Source organism: Naegleria gruberi, assembly GCF_000004985.1.
Source record: "Naegleria gruberi genomic scaffold NAEGRscaffold_17, whole genome shotgun sequence".
Taxonomy (NCBI): domain Eukaryota; phylum Heterolobosea; class Eutetramitea; order Acrasida; family Naegleriidae; genus Naegleria; species Naegleria gruberi.
In genome coordinates, this window is record NW_003163310.1 from 198,984 (window position 1) to 223,203 (window position 24,220).

A 24,220-nucleotide genomic window follows, 5' to 3' on the forward strand; every position below is an offset into this window, starting at 1 on the left:
ATGATGGAGGTGGAAAGATCGAGACACACTTATTGTCATCCAAGTCTAGATCTTCGTGGGTTTCATTATTATTTTTCATAATCATCATCAAGAAGATTTTATTGTGTCTCGGAGGAAGATTATCAACATCAAAAAATGAAGAAACTCTTCTCGAGCATTATCAAACCACCATGTACTGTGGATATTGAGTTGGATCCTTCGGAGAAGTTTAAAAACGCCATCATTGAAATGAATAATCCAAAAGATAGATTTGGATTGGAAGGTGTTGAACAAAAGCTTATGGTTTTTGATAGAGACGATCCTATTCAAGGAAAGGTTAAAGTTACTGTAGATAAGCCTTTTGATCACTTGGGAATTACTATTGAATTAATTGGAGAAATTGGTATGTTTTTAAACTTGTTTGATGGAATTTAATTATTTGATGAAATTTATTATAATTATTATAATAATATTAAAATGTGAATTATAATCTTATTATCAATGATGCTGATAACGCCATCAAACAACTCTAACACTTGATTGTAAATAGTTTCATTTGTTGAAGGAAAGAATGTAACTACTTTCCTTTCAATTTCAAAGGAGCTTGCTCCAGCAACAGCACCAAACATGAACTTGTCCCGAGATGCCGAATATGAATTTTGCTTTAAGAGTGTGGACAAGGAATGGGACAGTTATCGTGGAATTAATGTTGATGTGAGATATTTCTTGAGAGTAACAGTTAATAGATCCATGAAAGTTATCAATACAATTGTGAAGGAACTCGAATTCTGGGTTCAAAAGATTGTGGAAAAACCAAGTAATGAAGATCCAGGTATTGGAATGGAAGTTGGTTTGGAAGGTATTGTCCTGTTAAGTATCAAATATCATAGTGTTTATCATGATCTTAAGAATGGGTGTATTTTGGGAGAATTACAATTCTTCTTGGTCAATGTTAAAATTGACAAGGCAGAAGTTAGTATCATCAGAAAGGAAACACTAATTGGTACACCAAGCTTGCAAGGAACAACACCACAAACTACCACAAATAACGGATTAGTTGAAGGGCATTCGGAACAAGAAGTTCTTCACAAATTTGAAATTATTGATGGCACTCCAGCTAAAGATGAAAAGGTTCCAGTCAGACTTTTCCTTAAAGCTGTTGATCCATGGAAGATGACAAGTACATGTGAAAATGTCAACAACAAATTCAATGTTAAATATTTCATTCACTTGGCATTGTGTGACACCAAGGGAAGAAGATTCTTCAAACAACGAGAAATTGTACTCTATCGTAGTGGTATTTAATAAATTTATTTCCAACTTAATCCTGAAATACCATGTAGTTGAGTGTGTAAAGATTTGGTATTAGCCCATCCACTATTTACATAGTTCAAATCTTCATCTTCAGCTAACTTTTTGTGTTCTTCTTGCTTTTTGTAATAGTAGGCCATCAATCGTTTTTGGTCAGCTTCAGAGACTGGTTCTTCTCTTGGAGGAGCTCCAGCCCCCTTTCTTCCAATTTTTGCAATAATTTGAGTCTTGTCATTCCTGCCAATTGATTTAGTATCCATAAGTTTCTTATCTCTTGGTAACTCCTTTCCACAAAACCAAAGTGTGCAAGTTTCTGGATCATACATTTCCTTCTAATGATTTTCAGTATTTCAGTAAATAAAAATCAATTAAAACCATTCAATAATTTAAACTTACAACTCTGAATTCATCACTGAAAATAAATGTAAGAGGATCGGATTGAGGGAGACCCATTGGATAGGCCATTGTCACAACACCCTTCACGTTCATTATACAATCAGTTAATTCCTTTTCAGTGGTTGAATCCTTTTTATCAGCTCTCTCATGTGAAAGAACTCTATTGCATTCCTCAATTACATTATTTACAGTTGTCAACAAGTTTTGATCAGTGATTTTAACTCCGAATGATGGTTCATCCTTTTTCTTTGTGTTTTCATCTTCATCCAAAGATAACTCCTCAATTTTTGGAGTGTCTTCCTCTTCTTGTGGTAAAATTGGACCCTTATCCTTCAATCTAATCAGTTCGGAAACCAAATTCTTCAGTTTCACTCTCAAATTATTCAATTTTGCCAAATCCCTTATAATTGTGTCCAATTCAATATCATAGTGAGCTTCATGCATAAACATGTCCTTCTCGGAATGCTTGACTTTAATGTATACCATCCTCTATTTCTCAAGTTGTGCTATTTTTTATTGTTATCTTAATTATCAACAACATACAACACTTTCCGAAAACCAACATTCATACAACGTTCCGTAGCAAAAATTGGCGCCATTTTTCAATTTTGTAATGGTCCTCATTCATATTATCCCATTTAAAACATATTAGAAATTGAGAAGCTATTATCATTGGAAAAGAATTGATTTATTGTTGTGGATTAGTACGCCAAATAACATCAACTTCATCTGTTCTATATCTTTGAGTCACAGAACATTCTTTCAATGGATACAATTCGTATAAAAGTTTGGTATTTTCCAAAACAGCTTGAGCTCCACCATGTTCCTTAGCAATGGCATTGAAATGTAAAATACCTGCATAGGCAATCATGCAACCATTATCAATACAATATCTATCATCCATGGCATGAAGTATACCTCCAGTTCTTTCAGAAACCATTTGTTGCATCATTTGTTGTAAACGTTCATTACAACCAACTCCACCAACGATTAAGACATCATTTGAGTTACAGTGAGCCATGGCTCTTTCTGTAATTTCAACAAGCATGGCAAATATTGTTTCTTGAAGTGAAAAACACAAATCTTCAGCTGTACATTCACCCTTCTTTAACATTTCCAAACCAAATTTTTCCAGCCATGATAAAATTCCTGAAAAACTAACATCCATTCCCTTTACAACATATGGCAGTTCAATATATTTCAAATCTGATCCATCTTCATTCTTTTTACGAGCCAGTTGTTCAATATTATATCCTGGACTTGGATCATTTGATAAATTTATCAGACGAGCAAATCTATCCAAACAATTACCAACAGCAATATCAATAGTTTCTCCAAAAATTCTATATTTTCCCATACTATAAGCAATAACTTGAGTATTACCTCCACTAACATATAATACTATTGGATTATCAGCTTTACAAACAACTCTTCCCATTTCAATATGTCCAATACAGTGATTGACAGGAATGAGAGGCTTTTTCCAGAGTTGAGCCAAAGTTCTTGCTACTACAGCTACAACATGTAGACAAGCACCCATTCCAGGTCCTTTAGTATAACATAAACAATCAACATCATCCTTTGTTATGTTAGCTTCCTTCAAGGCATTTTCAACCATGGAGAGAATGTGTTCCTTGTGATGGATTGCTGTTTCTCTCGGTAAAAATCCTGTTCCTGGTGGTGTGATGTAGGTATGTCTCAGATTACTTAAAATCTCACCATCCAATGTTACCACTCCGATAGCTAATTTATTGGCACTTCCTTCAAATCCGAGAGCAATGATTCGTTTATTGTCAGACATTTTTTAATAATATTTTAATTTAAAATAATTATTGGATGATTTTAAAAATAGAGTTCTTAGATGTTTCAGAGCAGTGAGGTTTATTGATCTATTTCTTTAGATTATGAATTAAGAAATTAATTCTTGTTAGTTGTTGGAAGAACAGGATTGCTTTCCAAGCTCATCTTGTATTTAACATAACTGTACCAAGCAACACCAACAAGTGTCAAAAAGACACCAAGCAAGTTCTTGGCTGAGATGGCAGATGTGAACAAAATAATACCACCAACAAAGACCAAGACTGTCTTGAAATAACCAACAACGTTGACAGAGAGTGGAGAAGTCTTACCAGCAACAAGGAAGAAACTGAAATTAACAAAGAAAGCAGTGATACAACTAGAAATAATCCAAAAAAGATTATTTCCATTTCCCCAATCATATTCAGAAATAACTTCAGTATCATCAAAGAATGGAATTGTAAAGGCCAACATTACAGCACTAGTAATACTTTGATAGAGTAAAACTTGGAGAGAGTTTGCCTTCAATTCCTTTTGCTTTTCAGTACCATAAATTGTGTACAAGGAATTAGAGACGACAGCAAGAATTGCCATGAATGTTCCGTAGTAATTCATTTCCATATCTGTGAAAACTGTGATAAAAGTACCTAAACAAACAGGAATGAGAGTGTACAAAATTCTCTTATCTTGTGATTTTCTATAGAAGAAATATTCAATGGCAATAATTGTAGGAGTACACATAATTTTCATAACCTTTGGTTTTGCAATAATTTAGTTGCACATAATAAATCCGAATCATATCATCATTAATTATTATTATTTAAATATTATCAAAGTTCAAATCATCATATCACCACAATAATAATAATAATTATTTAATTCTATCACTCCACAACACAAAATTGTAAAACAAACCTGATAGAAGGAGACACTATTATAGGCCAAACTAATATTATTGAAAACAACATAACCACAGAAAGCCAAACTGATTGGTAAAATCTTAATAATTGGAAGTCTCTTTGGTTGGAAAATACCCAACATGGCTGCAACTGCAGTGAATCCGAAGCAAAATACAAAGTGGAACACTGTGAGAGTTGTTCCCAAACCAACAAAGCCTAGATTTTGGAACAAGTGCTTGTTGATAAAGATCGTACCAACAGATGCGGCAATATTAAGAGAGATCGATCCAATCACACTGGTCATTGTTGGTTCAGATGGTGAATCCACAGTTGCATCACTCTGAACTGAATGTTTTTCCTCTGACGGATTGTTTCTGTTCATTTTTTAATTTAATAAAGTTTCATCCAAACTTCAGTGCTTTGGATGACAACAAGGTACAGTATTTGATAGTTGTGGATGACAATATTTAATAGATTTGAGTTTATTTAAAATAATTCAGAAGAAGAACCTTCAGTAATGTTGGTATGACACAGTGGACAATGTCTGTACTTGTAAATTTCATGCTCTACGGCTCTATGTTTACAGGTAGAACAAGTCCAGAAATCTTGATCTCCAATATTTCTACCACTCACAATACAAGTATAGAATGGAGCATTGCAGGAGGCACATGACTGCTCGTAATCGAATGTTTCATTACTGCAGGTTGGACATGGTTTTGTTTCCAAATCTGTTGAGTTAACAGGGCTATCTCTGAAAATATCAATGGCCAATTGTTCATACTTTTCCTTATCGTGTTCTGATAAAGCATCCATTGATTCTAACTTGATGAAAGCTTTGGAGCAAACCTTGAATTCTCTAGCATAGAAACCTGCTAAAGCAAGGAGCGAGTACAATTCCTTTGGAACAAAGTATTCTTCATACGATGAAACCAGCCTCATTGTAGTATTCAAACAATCACTAAGTTTGAATTCGGTAAGTTGTTTTTGGGCAAGCAAGAAAAAGTGATAAGCCTCAGCTCCTCTCCATGGATTTTCAAAATTGGTAGAAGCATCATGAGAGAGCATGGTTTGAAGTGCCTTGTTTGGATTCATTCTTGTTGCTTGATCATTTAACAATCTGGCTCTATATCTATCAATCTCCAAAGCTGAAAGAACATAGAATTTCTTTGCTCTCAGTGGATGTAATTTCATCTTTCCCTCTTCCTCACCAAGTTTGGCAAGAATCTTGGCTGACTCTGTATTTCTGTTAGCTTTTTGGTATAATTCGATTGCTGCTGTCATATCTCCTCTAGAAACTAGATGGTTGGCATACTTGTACAGAATATCTTCAATTTCACTCATATTGTGCTTTTCAGCCAATGTAACAGCTTCATCCCATTGATTCAATTCAACACAAACGTCGATAGCTTGCTTGATCTTACCACCCTTGACGAGAGCTTGAATAGCTTGAGTACTCAAACCAACAGAAGCCAACTTTTCACCGATTGGATGTAAAAGTGGATTATTCTCTGGTAGGTCATCAACCATTCTTTCCAATGACTCAAAGTCTCCAATCCTATAATAAGCTTCAATTAATTTTTCAAAGTTTCTTGCCTTAACATAAAATTGAATTGAACGTTCCCATTGTTGTCTCTCAGAATAGAAATCTCCCAAGTGATTAAACACATCAATCAACATTTCATCACTTCCATTCATTTCTCTGACAAGACTGAGAACTTTCTTCCAGTCCCCGTATCTCTTTCTCAAATCGATGGCAAGATCCTTTCTATCGATGGAACGATAGATCTTTTCTGCTTCATCCAATCTGTGGAAGTATGCTTCTATTTCTGCCTTTTGCTTAGCTTCGTTATCCAATTGTTTGATTTGTTTTACAAAATATACACCATGGTAATCACCACATTGGATGTAAGCCTTGTAAGCCATATCCAATTCTAATTCAGACATTGCTGCTTCTGCCAATAATCTCCACAATCTTGGGTGAGGATTATCTTTAACAAATTCGTTAGCATCCCTCAAGCTGACACTTCTGATAATTTCCTTTGTATCTCTCAACGAACGACTTTCATAAGTGATGGCACAGTCAGAATCTGGATTATCTGGATTTGCCATAATATCATCCATAAACACTGACTTAATTTTAAGATTGTTGAAAGCACACATGTAAGCTGAGGTAACTACAGGTTCCTCAGGAGTTAAATCTCTGAATGTGTACATCTTGGTCTTTTCCATTATAGCAAATAATGATGGATTATCGTCAGCCCATCTCATATCCCAAACATCTTTCTTTTCCAAATCTGTTTTATCAGCCATGATATTACCCTTCTTTTTCTTCTTTTCGCTTTGTACCATTTGTTGGGCTGCAACAACAGAAGATAAACTGTAAACAGTGAAAGTACTGTTAATATCAATGAGTGACAATTTGGTGCAATCACAATTGATAGCAATTTGGAGAGGTCTACACATGACAGAACATGATCCAAGATATGCCAAAGTTGGTAGAAGTGAATAAATATTCACAGTACCAGATTCTCTTGCAATAATAAGGAATTTCTCATTTGAAAATACAGCACAAATAGCGTCCTCGGTAGTAGTAAGTTCCAATTTTGTTTCATCTTCAATCTTTTTAAATTTGTTTTGATCAATGTGCATTAAATATTGTTCAGATTCTCCCTTAATATTCAATATGTTGCCTTGAGTATTTTGCTTTGCTCTATAATTCCAAACATAAACATTACAATCAGAGCAAACAATTACGTGATACTTGGTCATGGTGACGAATTTTGGTTCAACAGATTGCGACTTTGTTTCCACTGGACTACCTATCGAGTTACAAATAATTATGACGAATGCTTCCTTTGGTGTTTCTGTTTTGGTGAGCAAAACACAATTTTCTCCACAAGCACTCAAAGCTAATAATTTCTTAATGTACTTTACATATTTTTGTCTAGTCTTGTGATTATAAAATACTACACATTGCTCTGGTCTTTCTAATTTGGTAAAGGCATATACTACAGTCTTTGAGAAATAGCCCCATCTATAACTTGGTCTGACATTGGCAAAGAAAATATTTGCATCTACACCTAGAGCCAATCTCAAACCAGATCCTTCCCAAGTTACACTCTTTACACCATTGCCAGGTACTTTGAGAGTCTTTAAATGTTTACCATAAGGGGAATAAAATTGAATGATACCCATTGGTTTTCCATCCAAGTCTTGTTGACCAGCAAGAGCTAAAACAGTACCAGATGGATTCCATTTTGGTTCATTGATGAGCATACCAGCATCGATTAGGACTGGATCATCATCCAAGTCACCTCTCATCAATTGGCACCTTCCATTTCTATAACAAATTGCTAGTGTTGGAGCATTAAGATCTGGATAACCTTCTCTTCCATCATACCAGTCAACACCAGCCAAAATATTATTTGATTGAGGATTCATATCTACACAAGTAATATTGATTGAATGCTAGAAGAGTAAGAAAATCTAGTGTAATTAAAATACTTACCAATTTGATTCCTGAATTGGCATCAAATAACCAAACTTCTCCATTTCCAGTTCCGAAGAGCAAATATCTTGCATCGGGAGACCATTCAACATTAACCAATTGAGTTTTCAAACTCTTTCCCCAATTTCTATTTCCGTCCACTCCACCAACAATTACAGCACCTTTAAAAATTGTAAATATTTCAAAATCATTCGACAATTTCACTTACCATCATCGTAGACAATACAAATCTTTTGACCATCACTAGACCACTTTAAATCCTTCACCACTGATTTTTCTCTATTATTCAACATTTCCTCTTCCCATTCCTTCTTTTGCTTATTATAATTCCAAACAATAATGAGACCACTAGCATCGCTAGAAGTTAATTTTTCATTTTCCTCATTCCAACTCACTCTCATTACATTGGATGGAAGCTGATCTTTACTTTCCTTTCCGGAGTGGCCAGCAAGAGTTTGATTGAATTCTAAACTTGTTGGTGCTGTTACACCTCTTTGATTAATATCAGCCTTAGTTTCTAACTTTAAAACTTTTAATAAACCATTCTCACCTCCGCAAGCAATCCAACCATGATAGCCATTCCAAGATATGTGATTGAGCTTGAGCCCATTAGGTATGCTCACCTTCTTGTTCAAGTATACCCACATTGTATTTTAATATATACACAACTAGATAATAATAGTATCTTCTTGTACCCTTGAGTGATGATGTAGATTAGATGTTTTTACTCCACCAGCCAAAAAAACAAGTGTCCTGTCGATACAATTTTTTTGTAGTTTTGTATGGTTACTATTGGCGCCAATGTTGTGCACAAACAAAAAAAGCCAATCCAATAGCACAATTCAATACAACCAATACTGCCTTTACTAAGATATTTAAAATGATTTTATAAAAATAATAATAGAACTGTTTCAATATTGTCATTTTACCAGAATAATTTGGAATGTATTGAAATAAATAGGAATTTCTCAAATAATTTATTTAAGGTCTACATCTACCCATGAAACGAGGATACAAGCAAGTTTGTCTGACAGTTCTAACTCTGTTATGTTCATTCTTCAACAACCATAACATGTATCTTTCAAGACCCAAACCATAACCACCGTGTGGGCATGTACCATATTTTCTTTGGTCACTGTACCAATAGTATGGTTCAGCGCTGATTCCTTCCTTCTTGTATCCATCCATCATCTTGTCATATGATTCCAAACGCATACTTCCACCAATAACTTCACCAACACCTGGGAGCAAAACGTCGACAGATTCAGTCAAAGTTGGTTCATCTTCACATCTCTTCATGTAGAAGGCCTTCATGTCACCTGGGAATTTAATCATCAAAACTGGTTCACCAATCTTTTCCAACATCTTTCTTTCTGGAGCATCAGTAATATCATCACCAAATTCGAACAATTCCTTAGTTTCTTCATCTTTGTAAACTTCGTTATTTCTACAGAATTCAATACAATCAGCATAGGTCATTCTCTTGAATGGTCTCTTAAGCTTCACAGCATCAGGTGTAATAACCAATTTATCAGCAGTTTCTTCACCGACAACAGCCAAATGTTGACTCTTTGACAAAACTCTTTCAGTAACATCACAAACCAAATCTTCCAAAGTATTCAATAAATCTTCAAATGTAATGAATGGTCTTTCAGCTTCAACGTGAGTGAATTCACTCAAGTGACGTGGAGTGTCAGACTTTTCAGCACGATATGATTGAGCAATACAGAAGCTGTCACCAAGAGCTGGAATAACAGTTTCCAAATACAATTGACTTGATTGAGTCAAATAAGCATCTTCTCCAAAGTAATCAAATTTGAAAAGAGTTGAACCACCTTCAACTTGAGTTTGAACCATAGTTGGAGGAGTAATTTCAGTATAACCACGTGAATAATAATGTTCACGGAAACATTGTAAAATAATTGAACGCATCTTTAAAATAGCAGAGGTCTTTTCTCCTCTTAAAATCAAGTGTCTTTGATCGAGTAAAATGTTTGGATCCTTAACATCTTCACCGAAAGGAAGACTTTCAGGTGATGATCCGACCAATTTCCAATAATCAGCAACAAGTTCAAAGCCCATTGGAGCTCTTGGATCAGCTTTAACTGTACCCTTGATTGTTACTGATGATTCCAAGTGAAGAGTCAAAGCTTCATAAGTTTGACATAAAACACCGCTCAATACAGTTTGGAGGAAACCAGTACCATCTCTCAATGTGATGAAAAGCAAACCCTTTCCTTGAATTCTAAGTCTGTGGCACCAACCAGAGACTTGAACTCTCTTTCCTTCAAAATCTTTAACTTGATGAACTTTAATTCTGGTAGCTTCTGGGAGAGTTGTATCTTCTTCAAAGGAAATCTTCTTAGCTTCTTCAAGTTTTTGTTGTTGTTGTTTTTCCTTTTCGTTTGTCTTTTCGAGTTCCTTTTGCATCTTTTCAATTCTCTTGGAGAGTTTCTTGGTTTGTGATTTGGCCATTGGTCTGGTCTTTAAGAATGTACCAACAAGGTTACACAATTCAGCAGATTCACCGCCTTGATCTAAACCGGCTTCTCTCAGAGAGTTTTCGTTAACTTCACCAGCGAAGGAAGTTTGTGTCTTTGCTTGTTCAATAATAGGAGTCAAGAGGGCTTCAATAACCTTTTCTTGTTCTTCGCTCCATTGTCCTAATGTTTCCTTTTCTTGTTCCAACTTTTTGTTGGCTTCAGTGAAGAAAGCAACCAACAATGACTTTGGGAGAGCTTCTGACATTTTTTGAATTTTTTTCAACAATTTAATTTTAATAATTAGATAATTGAATTTTGCTGATGATGATTATTTATAATAATAAATAGGTTCGTTTTTAGGTGTGCATTAATGTGTTAGTAGTACAGAAATCCATCCATCTTCTTCTTAATAATAAACAAGTCTATAATTACATGATGTTTCTTTAGAGTTTATTAATTGATTGAACACATCCAATCAAATTAAATAATAATTATTAATAAAACCAATTCACATTAAAATCATTTAACAATAACAATTTTAAAAAAAATAACAATGACATCCACTCTCTCAAAAGTTGCCACACAAACAGGCAACAAATTCCGAATGATTTTATTAAAGAATAAATCATTTCCAATTTTTGACATGCTGAAAATTGAAGAAAGTATTATGAGATGTGACCCATGCAGAGAGAATGTCTATATTTTCACAAATGAAGGAAATGTTAACAAGAGCATTGTGGTTGGATCGAGTGGAGATGTTGAAAAATTAGTCTACACAGACAATACACTCCGGGATGACATTCCAATTATTAAGAGATTTTCTGGAGGTGGAACAGTTTTGGTGGATAATAATACAGTTTTTGTTTCAATTGTTGGAAGTCATAAATTTCTGAAACACATGTCATTCGATCCAGTTTTGAGTGAAAAGATTAGTCAGAGAGAGAATGATGATTCTCTTCAATATAAAGCCTATCCAGAGGAAATTATGAATTGGAGTTATGGATTCTACAAACCAGTTTTTTCTCATCCAGACTTGAATTTCCAATTGAGAGAGAATGATTATATTTTCTTTGGAGGAAAAAAGTTTGGAGGAAATGCTCAATATATTACCGGAGGTAAATCTCAGAGATGGGTCCACCACACTTCATTCTTATGGGATATGAATAGTGAAAATATGGAAAAGTATCTGAAAATGCCACAGAAGAAACCTCAATACAGGTCCTCAAGATCTCACACTGATTTTCTCGTAACTCTCAGGGATAGTTTCTCCAAGTGTGACGGAACAGTTAGAGAACCTTCAGATTTTACCAACCTCGTACACAAGAGAGTGTTGGATCTTACCACTAATGAATGGAAGGAAAATATTGATGAAGTTATTCAATTGGAATCATTCAACGATGTTGCTCATTTTGTAAAGGAAAATACAATGGTTAGAACTCAACTTGTGGATAAGGAAGAAATTTTGAAAATAATAGAAAGGAACAGAAACAATTAAGAATGTAATGGATTCGAATTGGTGTTTACTTTCCTTTGAAAAACACTGTACAAGTAACTTGGACCTTAATAGGTTTCAATGTTGACAACATAAATAATGTTCTGTGCTAACCAACTTTTCAATTCCTTAAAAGGACTTGTTCATTCCTTCAAAAGTGCCAAGATTCATTGAAGGCAACTATTTGTAAGAGTGTCAACTGTATTGAGGGAGATATGAGAGAAGTGTTTTATAATTAGAAAACTTAGGTTGATTTCTTTTCATTAAATTCAACTCAGTAAAAGAAAACAACAATCACAGCACTAACCTCAAGGAGTTAGTTTCCATAATTTATTTTTAGGCGCCAAAAATTACAACACAGAACACCAAATTATTGAAAAAAATTGAAACCAACTCTCGTTGAAGCAACGTTGCTTTTCATACAATTTCTATCAGATTGTGCAGAAGAAGAATATAATTTTTTTGAGTATTGTAAAGCAAAATAAGGAAGACAATACGTTTGGAAGCACACCTATTTTAAAGGATAAATTACCAAAAATATTCAACAAGACACAAAAAGCGTTTGTGCACAAAGCCTTTGATTACCTCATCGTAATACTCAACTCAAATTTCAAAGTTATTTTATTTTACCTAATTTTCAAAAAACACCACAGTATTATTATTGCAATCATTTAACAAACTATTTGGAAACGTATTATTAATTGGATTCACTAATAGCTATCCAGTGTTCATATTAATATTTCATCTATTTATTACACTCCGAGTTGATAACATCCATCACACCGATAAAAAATTGTACAACACCTCTTTCCTGCATTACGCACTGTGTTGGAAAACTTGATTTAAAAAGGAAACCATCAATATTCTACTCAGTATTATTACAATCTTGAGTTTCCTCTCTGACACAAACTCTCACCATTTAATATGATATCTGGCGTGAATAGCAGAAAATCATCATCATCAACTGGTATCACACTACCTTCTTTTTCATCATCACCAAACCATCCAATGTCCTCTCTTTCGAATCCAAGCTCATCACCGATGACTTCCCCTCTCCATAATGCTCACCACCAACAACCATCTTTTTTGAGCCATTCTTCCCAACCAACTTATACGGCACCAACAACTATGAATACCAATGTAGCCATGATGGGAAGGACTCTTAGCAATACGAGCATTGCCAGCGATGATCTGAATGAAATAACGTATGGCCAAAAACAAAAACCACACAAACAAGTTAAACAATATATACTCGGCGAAGTTCTTGGAGAAGGTAAGTTTTATTAATAGGAAAATAATGGAAAATTAACATGCTCTATTAAATCTTTATGATTAACATTATCAATTCTACTACTATTTGATTCTACTACCAATAATATAACAATGTAAAAACAATGATAATATTTATGTGGATATTGTGGAAAATAGGAGCTTTTGGTAAGGTTCGGGAAGCCATTGATTCTAACTCACTGAAGAGAGTTGCCATCAAGATTATAAAACGAGACAAGCTCAAACGTATCAAGAATGGTGAAACACTTCTCAAGAATGAAATTAACATTATGAGAAAATTAAAGTCTCACAAGAATATTATCAAACTTATCGAGGTCATACATGTGGAAGGAGGAGCTGCATCAGGACATTCATCTGTATCATCAGTTAGTGGTGCTGGTAGAATGAGCATTTCTAACATATTTGTAAATCAGTCAGCATCAAGTACCGAGAAGGTACCAACAAATTCTCAGACACAACCAAATGGAGCAAACACTTCTTTTAATTCAAAGAAAGCCAGAACGTATATGGTTATCGAATTTGCTGGTGCAGGAAGCTTGCAACAGTTAATGAATTCACAACCAAATAATCGTTTACCTGTAAATGAAGTTTGGCACTATTTTAGACAATTAATTGATGGATTAGAATATATGCACAGTCTGGGAATAATTCACAGAGATATCAAACCAGCTAATTTGATGATTACTCCAGATAGAGTTCTTAAAATTAGTGATTTTGGTACAGCAATTGAACTCGACCACTTCTCTCCAAGTGACGAATGTACACAAAGCTTTGGTACACCTCATTTTCAATCGCCACAAATTGCTACAGGTTTGAAACAATTTTCAGGTTACAAGTTGGATATTTGGGCTTGTGGTGTTTCCTTATATGTATTGATTGTTGGAAAACAACCATTCCATGATGATGGTAATATTATGAATTTGTATGAACAAATTGCCTTAGGAAAATATGAAATACCTGATTGGGTTGAAAACGATCTTAAGGTTCTCATTAAGGGAATGATGACAGTTGATGAAGATCAAAGATGGACTATTGAGGCCATTAAATCCAGTGAATGGTTTAATACAACAAGATATAGTGATACAATGACTGATAGAAATTCTATCGACTCTCACCAATCGATTGGTCGTGAATCAACTAATTCTGCCAAGCTTTCTTCGGCCAACATTTCACGAACCAATTCTAGGGTTGGTGCAGCCAAGAAGATTCTTGTCGATAGATGGAAGAGTTTTACCTTACTTCCCTATTTGGCCAAAGCAGTTAATACTGAAGCTAGTGCCATGACTCCAACAACCACCCAACAACAACCTCTCTCAGCTAGAAGTACAACAAGTGTTAGTTCTGGAAATCTTGATCAATTGGAAAGAAAATCCATCGGACAAGTACCTCCACAACCAAGTACAACACCTCACAAGAGTCTCAATCTTAGTGATTATGCTACTCTTCAACAAGGAGGAGCAAATATTGATTCAATGAGTATTGATGGAAGTAATGACAGTTTTGATCATCACAATACAAAGGATGGTATGTCTGACGATGGAAATGCAACTCCAAATGCTGAGAATGCTGATGACATTATGACCTTAAAGCTTACAACTCCAGCTGCCTCTAAAGGAACGTCAAAGGGATCAAAATCTTCAAAACGAAAGTTAAATGTTACCTCTTCTAATGCAAACAATACTGCTACAGAGAGTCAGAGCCAGGGAGAACAAGATAAAAAGTGCACCATCATGTAAAATAATTTATAATCTGGTGGAAAGTTACACTTGGAGCTTAATGCTCTCATTTTTGAAAATGGCAGTCATTTCATTTTCTTTTGAATCAACAATGGATGCAAGTTTAAAGAATAAATGGATTGAACAAGCAATAAACTCAATACTGTAAAACCTTGTACGTAAGAAACAAGCGAGGGTAAATAAGTTATAAACGAACCAAATTACCAACCATACGCAGATAACTGATTCACAAAGGCACTCAAATATTGATTTAATTTCATATAAGTTAGAGTGGAAACACCAAATTGAACTGGAATTTCACTTTCAATACCCATAAAATATCATCTTGAAATCAGCCTCTACTTCATTTTTATAAACTGTAATAACATCATCTCATAACTGTTCCCACCATTTGCTGTTGGAGCTATAATTGTCTAAGTAGAAAAGTTCAAAAACGGTTGAAGCAATCTCTTCATATTTTTCCCATCTGCCTGTATGAGCATTGATTTGAAAATTAATCATCTTTTGGTTCTCAGTAAAGTTCACTAAAAAACCATCAACATGTTGCTCATTTGGAAAGCACATCATTATTCCATCAATAGCTTTGGATTTTGTGTTCTTATCGAAGTTTACTGAGATAAAGTAGTGTTTCTTGAAAACAACAATTGAATAAACTAATAATAGAAAGTATGCTCAAAAAAATTGTCATACTATGGTCCCACCCTTGCCCACCCTCTATTATTATTAGTTTATTCAAATCAAAGGTTCTAACCTTTGTCCTTAATACTTTGGAATGTGATTTTTTAACCAATCCTCAAATATTTTCTCAATTGATTGAAAGATTTCACTTTATTTGTATTATTGAAAGATGATTGTTATCATCTTTTTATCTTTGTATTATTATTTGATATTTGACATCATTTATTGATGTTTTTTATCATGATTGGTGATCTAAAACCAATTGTTGGTGATCTAAAACCGACAGATCAACTTTATGTTGATTAGAAGGTATCTGATACCTTTCCCTTACTATTAGTAAGGCAATATGTACTGAACATACCTCTTTTCTCATTCTCGTTTTGATTCGTAAGTGTCAAGACGGTTGAGTAGGTTTTTTAATTCTTAACTTTTTGGTTTTTACCGATTTTTTTTTTTTTCCTACAAGAGTAGGTTTTTTTATATGGGAGTTGTTTCTCCAAAAAACAACTTGGTTTATTGTCAGATTGCTTTAATTTAGTTTAGTTTTTGCTTTTTGTTAAGAAATCATAGTATGATTGTATTGATTAGTTTATTTAATTTCTGGACCTGCTGAATAAAGCTTAATGCCTAAAAACAGCAGTAACCAGGCTACAAACTACCTAAGAATAGGTAGAAGTTGTAGTGTGAGCTTTATATCCATTAGTTTATTTATTGTTGGTTTTTTTTTAAGAAACATAAATAATGTTCCCAATAAAGTTTGCTAGGAGATGAGTATTGTGTTTTTAGACACATCCAAGCAGTAAAGTTTGTACCTACAGTATAAGTGTTTCAATAGTAAACACACAAAATAAAGTTCAAATAATATTTAGACAATTGAATATTAAAACTCAGAAACCACCTTAATAATGAAACAACCTGGAATCTGCTTTGAAGGATATAAATCTTTATTGAGCAGGATCCATTTTGAGATGAAGATGATATAGTATATTGTTTCCTTTGTGGAGTTCTTTTTTTGTTGAATAATAAGTAAGGTTGTTAATTAATGTTGCTTCTTGAGCAAGAATGTTCATCAGGGATCGCTGATTGCTACTTGGGTTAAGTAGTTTTGATAGAATGGAATATGATGAAGAAACGAAACTGTTTGCTTCATCAATAGCAATAATAAAAGCTTGTGTTTCTTTAGTTTCTTTAAGCCCAAAATAATAACGATTATCTTTTAACAAATCTCCTATTTGCATAATAAGGTAACCAGTATAGTCTCTTAAAGATTTTGAGTTGCAGTATTCATACTTTAGTAATTCTTTAAAAACTAATACACTTGCCAACTTGTCATTTGCTTGCATGTATGCTAAGTAAGGATAAAGTCCACCAAAATCTTTAAAAACATCCCTATTATTTTTGGCATGTTGGATGACTTTTAAAACATAAATCAGTCTTGCAATAAATACCATCTGCACTATTTGATGAACACTTGCATACAAATCAATAAGGGTCTTTGATATCAAAACAGAATATGCTTCTCTCATCAACTCGTCGGCTACTATTGTATCAACAGGCTCGCTCTTTAATGTACAGCTTAAATATATACCTGATACTGTTGACATTAATCTATTAATTGTTCTTAAACATTATTAATAGCTTGTTAGTTAGAAAATAAAAAGTACTTACCTGGTCTTACCGATGCCTGATGATTCTATTTCAATTTTTTCAAGTAATTTTTGTGTTAAATTTAATGGTAATTCTATATTTTTCCAACCAGTCATTATTAATCTTGCTCTTTCATAAAATTCTTCAACACACTCATACACCATTTTCCTTGTTAAATCTTTTTCTGAAAAATTGTTAATTTCATTCAATAGTTTCTTTGATAATTCAAATACGATAGAGTCACCCAATAACATCCCATGAGGAATGGTAATAATGAATCTCTCTAAATAATCAGTTATCTTTTTGTTACATTCCATGTTGGCACCAACAATGCTGCCTTTTTCAATCTTTAAATTATCAATTTCAAACTTGGTCAAACCAACACCGCCTTCATTAACAGGTTTACTAAGTTGCTCTCTAATTTTTTCAACTTCCCACAAATGATAGAGTCTTGTTTTGTATAAATCATCAACCCAATTTACAACAATATCCAATGTATCCAACAAGTCAACTGTTAAAGTATGGCCCGAGTTTTGGTATTTTGATTTGAGTTTTTGATAGGCATAATCTGTTCCCTTTTGTAAACCAACAACAATACAGGCAAGAGATTTACCATTAAAACTAGCCTTATATAATAGCTCGACATTACGAACGGTCAAACCGGCTCCTCCATTCTTCTGGTCAGTGCAAAGTAAGGCGCATACTTCTTCTTTAGACCATAAATCATATTCCATTGGGTTTAATTTTGCGTAGGGTGATTCGGAAGTAGTAGGTATGGAATTTTGTTTTTGGTTAGAAATGTTATTATTACCCGTTGGAGTAGTGGAATAGTTTTTGGTGGAGTTATTGAATTGTGCTGCAAAATTGTTCTTAACTAAATAATAACAACTATTACAATTGTTCTTGTTATTAACTACAGATCTCCTAGAGTGAATATTCAAGTTTCCGATGGAGTTGTTAAATTGTTGAGTTTGAATGGTAGTTGGTTTTAAGGTAATTCGTTTTGATATTTTGTTAAACCATTTATTTTTCGTGAGCGATTTCATGATGTATTTTTTGTATTTTTTTTAATATGTTGTTTCTTCTCATACATTTAATAGAGCAAAATTAGAAAATTTGAAATTCTGGCTTCAGCTACATCAACAGAAAGCTGGGTTCTAAACTTGGATAAAAAATTACATGTTATTTGCACACTTAAAGAGCTAGACTTTATTAATTAGGAATTAAGAAACCTTCCAAGATTTATTGTAGAGTTTATGGAATTTTGACAACATAATTCTGGGGTTTTACTACAAGATTTGAATTATGTGACTATTTCTTACGAGTGTTTTGAGTCAAACGTACAAGTTGTTACAATAGTTTACCTTTAAATTTAGAACCTATTCATTCTATTTATTGAAGTAAAGGCAAATGAGCCATCAAATAATAGAATTCTTTTAAAACAAATTTAAAAAAATGAAAAACAAACCTCAACAACAAAGAGGGCTCGGATTGGATGCATATAATTCCGATAATGAAGAAGGTGAATCCTCTTCATCATCTAATGCACCTTCGGAGGATTATAAATCAAAGAAAAAAGGAGTTGCCAATAAGAGGAGTCAAGAGGAAATTAAAAACAAAATTGTTACATTAACTAAAAAACGAAAACAAGACGTTGGAAGTAGCGAACAAAATTGTACAATTTCAAAAATTGATGATAGTTTCGATTCCTTCAAAACCTATATTTATTTACCTTGTAAATTTTTGGATGATTCCACGTCATTAATTGAGATGTTACTGAGGGATGTTCTTTATAGAGATCCGTATAATTTATTATTATTTTCACCTTGTACTACAGATCCGTTCTTTGTTGGACATCATGTGAGTCTTTCAAAGACATTTAATGTTAAAAAGAATTTAGCTTCTGAATTTAGACTCTCTTTGGGAGAGGTAATGCGAGTAAATACACGCCTTCCAATCAAGATTGCATTTAAAAGTATAAGCATGTATTTGGGATCCAATGTAGCAGCAAAATCAGATATTACACCGACATATGCTATTTATTTAGCATTTGACTTGACAGATGAATACGAAGAAAGAATTGTATCTTCTCTTTCAAAAGCATTCTGTACCAAAGGTGATTATTTCGATAATGGAATGCATGCCTTAATTGACGAGGAAAGCTTATGGTTTTCCAAACTTCACGTATCGTTCGCATGTAGATTATTCAAAGATAGGGAATCACAGGTTGAATATTACAAGGAATGCCTCACAAATATCAGCAAAATTGACTACCAGGATAATAGTGACTATCCAACATCTTTCAAAATTTGTTCCATTAACACAGCTGTACAACACATGGTTGGATCTGATCTTTCACAATCTAAAGAAAATAGAATAAGTGTCACAGATGCACGAAAGAAAATACTCTCCACAACACAAGTCGAAACAATTGAGATTGTAATGGGTTCCAAAACATTCAGCGTCGACATTCCTCATTTGGAAGAGCCTCAAATGATCAAAGAAACTTGGCAAATAACTTTGAGTATTAATAGGTCGGAAAGTGATTCAGATTCGGATGGTTAATAAATACGTTTGTCTTCACATTGTTCGATTAATCCCCTTTTCAGAAGTAAGGATGAAATTCGAAAGGCTTTCTATATTCAGACGCAAGATATTTCAACTTGATATTCAACTTGTTTCTGCTCATTGATACTGTAGTTTTATTAATAGTCCAACACCTTGCCCAACATTGTTGAGAGGAAACCTGAATTGTTTAACAACTAATCTTGCATGTTTATTGTAAAGTCAATGCGCACGTAATAATAGTTTAGCCGCCAGATTCTGAAATAAAAAGCCTACTGCCCTTTCTCCAATTCGATAATCAAAAAAAATGGTCACACTAATTGTCAATCCTGCCAATAGGGATTGGTTGCCACCTTCTATTGTTGGTGGGCTATCAACCTCGGAAGCAGAAATGTTTGTCGATAAAAATTCTTCATGTGGATGTTCCTGCTCCTCATGTCAATGTACCTCCGTTATCAAGGGATATTTTGATGATAGTGAGGAGGTGAGTGCAAATGCAGTTGCATCATCACCAGGTTGTGGATGTTCTTCATCATGTTGCGGAACTTTAAATTCTGTTAATGCTGATAATACTTCTTCTTCTGTTAGTGGTAGTAATAGTTGTAGTACTACTAATAGTAGTGGAGGTGGTGGTGGTTGCATTGCTAATTGTTTCATGAAGAGAATTAGACAAATTTATCACTTTGAAATTGTTTTGGTTCGTAGAAAGAATGAAAATATGAATGCTTTGGAAATTATTGAAAGTTTAAAGGATCAAGCATTCATTTCCATTGCTGAAAATGAACAAGAATTGAAGGTCTATGTTTCTGGATATGTTTCCTTGTTTGAATTGATGAGAAATTTGTATGAAAATAACAAGAAACAATTTCGTATCAAGAGTGCAAGAACTATGAAAGTTCACCAAGTTAAATTTGATGATTCCTGTAAGATGAAATGTAGAGGATGCAGTTCTCGTGTTGAAAAGGCTTTTGCTGATATGGATGATATTGCTCATTTGTATTGTGATTTAGATGATCAAACTGTCATCTTCTTTTTCAATAAGGAGAATACTAGATCTTTGATTAATGATATTCTTACAAATGATTTGAAAAAGACTTTTAATATTTTGAATACTGATATTGAAATTCAAAATCATCCATCTCAAGATGACAATACTTCTCTCACTTTGAAAGTTGAAGGAATGAGATGTGGAGGTTGTAGCTCAAAGGTTAAAAAATTGTTAAAAGAGAGCTATGGTACTGAAAATGTTGATATTGATCTCAATTCTAAAAAGGTAATTGTTAGAGGTGTTGATGCCAAATTAGAATCAAAGATTATTGAAGATATTGAAATGTTGGGCTTTACTTGTTCCAGATTTTCTGAATACAAGGAACACAACATTACTGTTAATGGTATGAAATGTGGAGGATGTAAGAATAAGATTACCAAAGCTCTTGAATCTGATGAAAAGATTCACTTTGTGGATGTTAATTTGGAAAGCAAACTCGTTAGTGTTCAATGTGATTATGAGGAACCTGGTCCAATTATTCAAAAAATTGAAGAGCTTGGTTTTACTTGTGAAGGAAAGGTAGAAATTTATTCTGTAAAGACTTCCAAATCTGTTCCAACTTCTTCCTACAGAAAGGAAGTTGAGGAGGATCGTTCCTTCTATCAACCATCACCAACAAGTGAAATGAATCAATACTCTGCTATTGATCTACACGAAGATGGTGATGAAGAAATTGAGATGCATGATGTGAGATTACTCTCCAATAAGGAGGGTGCCAATGTACCTCATGATGAATCAGCTGAACACTCATCTAATAAGAAGTGTGTTCTCTCCATTGACGGAATGAGTTGTGCCTCATGTGTTTCCAAGATTGAGAGAAATGTTAGAGAATTGAACGGTGTCAGCAAGTGCTCAGTCAATCTCATCATGCAAAAAGGTGAAATTTTATATGATGAGTCTGTCATTTCAGAACGTGAGTTGATAAAGAAGGTCGAATCTCTTGGTTTTCAAGTTACCAGTCTAACTGATCAGCTCAATAATGAAAAGAACAAGCTCATGGTTAGTATCGGCACATCAAGTAAGGAATCTTTTGTTGATTTCCTCACTGGTGTTAAAGGAGTTTTTGATATTGGACAAAGTGTTGAAGATGGTAATCCTAACAATACCATTCTTACCATTCTATTCGATGATAAGACAACCAAATGCAGAACTATCTTTGACCAGCTTGTTCATAAAGCTGCAGAAGGTCAATTGGGTGAGGTCAAGATTGTTAAATCTTCCTTGATGAAGAACCAGATGGATACTCTCCAAAGAAAACATGAAATTAGAAAATGGGCTTTTTATTTTGGATTTTCTGCTCTATTGACCATTCCTGCAATGGTTCTCATGATGTTATTTGGTAATATTCATTACACCAAGATGGCACTCATGAATGAGGTCTTCCCTGGCTTATCTATCATGAGCTTGGTCATGTTTTTACTTGTTACTCCAGTTCAAATCATTGGTGGATATCCGTTCTATCTCCTCTCTTTGAAAGCATTGAAATCCTTCTCTTTGGATATGAATGTTCTCATTGCTATTGCTACTACTGAGGCTTATGGTTACTCTCTCTTTACCAATATTTACAATTTGAGTGTTGGAAAGATTACAATTGAACATGATTACTTTGAGACAGCTGCTGCATTGATCATGTTCTTGTCACTTGGTAGATTGTTAGAAAGTGTTGCCAAGGGAAAGACCTCATCTGCCCTAGTTACTCTTTTGGATCTTCAACCAAGTGTTGCCATTCTCGTTGGTGAAAATAATACTGAGAGCGAAATTGATGTTGATCTAGTTCAAGAGGGTGATATTTTGAAAGTCATTCGTGCCTCAAAGGTTCCTGTCGATGGTGTTATTGTCTCTCTCGATGGTGATGCCCTCGTTGATGAACAAATGATTACTGGTGAATCAATGCCAGTCACTAAGAAAGTTGGTTCTGAAGTTATTGGTGGCACTGTCAATGTTGGTGATACCTATTTCTTTATGAGAGCTACTCGTGTTGGCTCCGATAGTACTCTCTCTGGAATAGCCAAACTTGTTGAACAAGCCCAAACTGACAAGCCACAAATTCAAGGATTGGCTGATAAGGTCTCTGCTTGGTTTGTTCCACTTGTTATCATTCTCAGTCTTGTAGTATTTGCTGTTTGGGCCATTTTGGGAGCTTTTAACTTGTATCCAAAGGAGTGGAGAGCTGACGATATGAGCCCTTACATTTTTGCACTCCTATTGAGTACATCGACTGTTATCATTTCTTGTCCGTGTGCTCTTGGATTGGCTGTTCCAACTGCAACAATGGTTGGTACTGGATTAGGTGCTAAACATGGTATTCTCATTAAGGGAGGAAGTCCAATTGAAATTGTCAAGAAGGCCACATGTGTAACCTTTGATAAGACTGGTACTTTAACAAAGGGAGAGTTGGTTGTTGATCAAATTGAAATGTTTGACACTGATGTTTCAGATGATGATATTTTCAGATGGACAGCAGTTGCCGAGTCAAGCAGTGAACACCCAATTGGTAAGGCCATTGTCAAGTATTGTAAGCAACATTCAAGTCATAGTGAGGATACATTTGTAAAGACATCTGGAACCATGTCTGAATTTAGTGCAGTTTCTGGAAGAGGTCTCACTTGCATTATTGAGGGAAAGAGAGTTGATATTGGAAATGAACAATTCATGTATGATCAACATGTGAACATGATGTCATTCAGCGATTCTAGTCGTTATCAAACTCTAGTATTTGTTTCAATTGACAAAAAGTTGAAGGCTCTTTTCAGTTTATCAGATGAAGTCAGAGAAGAATCCTATCAAGTTGTTAGTGAATTACAAAAGAAGGGTCTCAAAGTTTACATGCTCACCGGCGATAATCAATGTGTAGCCAATTTTGTTGGTGACAAATTGGGTATTCCACAAGAAAATATCTTTTCACAACTCACTCCAGTTGGAAAGACCAACAAGGTTAAGGAATTACAAGAATCCAAGGAAATTGTCATTATGATTGGAGATGGTATCAATGATTCACCATCTCTCATTCAGGCTGATGTTGGTATCTCAGTTGGTCAGGGAACAGATGTTGCCATTGAATGTGCTCAAATTATCTTGATGAAAAATGATTTGAGAGCTCTCCTCTCCACCATTTCACTCTGCAGAAGTATCTATAATAGAATTGTTATGAATTTTGTTTGGGCATTTGGATATAATATTATTGCCATTCCATTTGCTGCTGGTATTTTCTTCCCATTGATTCAAGTTATGATCCCACCTTGGGTTGCAGGTATTGCCATGGTTTCATCTTCTATTTGTGTATTGCTTTCTTCTCTTTCTTTGAGATTTCACAAGATGAAATATTAAAATTGAAATATAAACTGACTTGTCTTTCATCTCAACTTTTTATGTTAATAATTTTAGTTAAGTT

At 34.2% G+C, this 24,220-nt stretch overlaps 11 protein-coding genes across 11 annotated transcripts; 5 read left to right on the forward strand and 6 right to left on the reverse strand.

Moving 5' to 3' along the window:
* Positions 1-135: 135 nt before the first annotated feature.
* Positions 136-1,284, forward strand: NAEGRDRAFT_32714 (uncharacterized protein; the record flags this gene model as incomplete). Its single annotated transcript, XM_002678472.1, has 2 exons — positions 136-382; positions 530-1,284. The coding sequence occupies 2 exons, from the start codon at positions 136-138 to the stop codon at positions 1,282-1,284; spliced, it is 1,002 nt and encodes a 333-aa protein (XP_002678518.1).
* Positions 1,285-1,668: 384 nt separating this feature from the next.
* Positions 1,669-2,136, reverse strand: NAEGRDRAFT_66170 (uncharacterized protein; the record flags this gene model as incomplete). The annotated part of the gene is made up of 1 exon (XM_002678585.1): positions 1,669-2,136. One exon carries the CDS (start codon positions 2,134-2,136, stop codon positions 1,669-1,671), a length of 468 nt encoding a protein of 155 aa, XP_002678631.1.
* Positions 2,137-2,374: 238 nt separating this feature from the next.
* On the reverse strand, positions 2,375-3,487 carry NAEGRDRAFT_44477 (uncharacterized protein; the record flags this gene model as incomplete). The annotated part of the gene is made up of 2 exons (XM_002678586.1): positions 2,375-2,445; positions 2,506-3,487. The coding sequence occupies 2 exons, from the start codon at positions 3,485-3,487 to the stop codon at positions 2,375-2,377; spliced, it is 1,053 nt and encodes a 350-aa protein (XP_002678632.1).
* A 66-nt stretch (positions 3,488-3,553) lies between these two features.
* NAEGRDRAFT_38765 (uncharacterized protein) lies at positions 3,554-4,757 on the reverse strand. Its single transcript, XM_002678587.1, has 2 exons — positions 4,399-4,757; positions 3,554-4,236 (listed from the first exon to the last, which is right to left on the reverse strand). Exons 1-2 carry the CDS (start codon positions 4,684-4,686, stop codon positions 3,604-3,606), a joined length of 921 nt encoding a protein of 306 aa, XP_002678633.1. The 5' UTR covers positions 4,687-4,757; the 3' UTR covers positions 3,554-3,603.
* A 111-nt stretch (positions 4,758-4,868) lies between these two features.
* On the reverse strand, positions 4,869-8,537 carry NAEGRDRAFT_32701 (uncharacterized protein; the record flags this gene model as incomplete). The annotated part of the gene is made up of 3 exons (XM_002678588.1): positions 4,869-7,825; positions 7,887-8,051; positions 8,099-8,537. The coding sequence occupies 3 exons, from the start codon at positions 8,535-8,537 to the stop codon at positions 4,869-4,871; spliced, it is 3,561 nt and encodes a 1,186-aa protein (XP_002678634.1).
* Positions 8,538-8,838: 301 nt separating this feature from the next.
* On the reverse strand, positions 8,839-10,642 carry NAEGRDRAFT_79300 (asparaginyl-tRNA synthetase). Its single transcript, XM_002678589.1, has one exon. It carries the CDS (start codon positions 10,636-10,638, stop codon positions 8,872-8,874), a length of 1,767 nt encoding a protein of 588 aa, XP_002678635.1. The 5' UTR covers positions 10,639-10,642; the 3' UTR covers positions 8,839-8,871.
* Positions 10,643-10,977: 335 nt separating this feature from the next.
* Positions 10,978-11,652, forward strand: NAEGRDRAFT_3696 (uncharacterized protein; the record flags this gene model as incomplete). Its single annotated transcript, XM_002678473.1, has 2 exons — positions 10,978-11,251; positions 11,315-11,652. Coding segments are annotated over 2 exons (612 nt in total), but the record flags the coding sequence as incomplete, so codon positions are not given.
* A 1,137-nt stretch (positions 11,653-12,789) lies between these two features.
* NAEGRDRAFT_79301 (serine/threonine protein kinase) lies at positions 12,790-15,041 on the forward strand (the record flags this gene model as incomplete). Its single annotated transcript, XM_002678474.1, has 2 exons — positions 12,790-13,138; positions 13,294-15,041. 2 exons carry the CDS (start codon positions 12,790-12,792, stop codon positions 14,889-14,891), a joined length of 1,947 nt encoding a protein of 648 aa, XP_002678520.1. The 3' UTR covers positions 14,892-15,041.
* Positions 15,042-16,513: 1,472 nt separating this feature from the next.
* NAEGRDRAFT_48169 (uncharacterized protein) lies at positions 16,514-18,262 on the reverse strand (the record flags this gene model as incomplete). The annotated part of the gene is made up of 2 exons (XM_002678590.1): positions 16,514-16,917; positions 17,248-18,262. 2 exons carry the CDS (start codon positions 18,260-18,262, stop codon positions 16,514-16,516), a joined length of 1,419 nt encoding a protein of 472 aa, XP_002678636.1.
* A 409-nt stretch (positions 18,263-18,671) lies between these two features.
* NAEGRDRAFT_48170 (uncharacterized protein) lies at positions 18,672-19,781 on the forward strand (the record flags this gene model as incomplete). Its single annotated transcript, XM_002678475.1, has 1 exon — positions 18,672-19,781. The coding sequence occupies one exon, from the start codon at positions 18,672-18,674 to the stop codon at positions 19,779-19,781; it is 1,110 nt and encodes a 369-aa protein (XP_002678521.1).
* A 307-nt stretch (positions 19,782-20,088) lies between these two features.
* NAEGRDRAFT_79302 (copper-exporting ATPase) lies at positions 20,089-24,184 on the forward strand (the record flags this gene model as incomplete). The annotated part of the gene is made up of 1 exon (XM_002678476.1): positions 20,089-24,184. One exon carries the CDS (start codon positions 20,089-20,091, stop codon positions 24,154-24,156), a length of 4,068 nt encoding a protein of 1,355 aa, XP_002678522.1. The 3' UTR covers positions 24,157-24,184.
* Between the last annotated feature and the right edge of the window lie 36 nt (positions 24,185-24,220).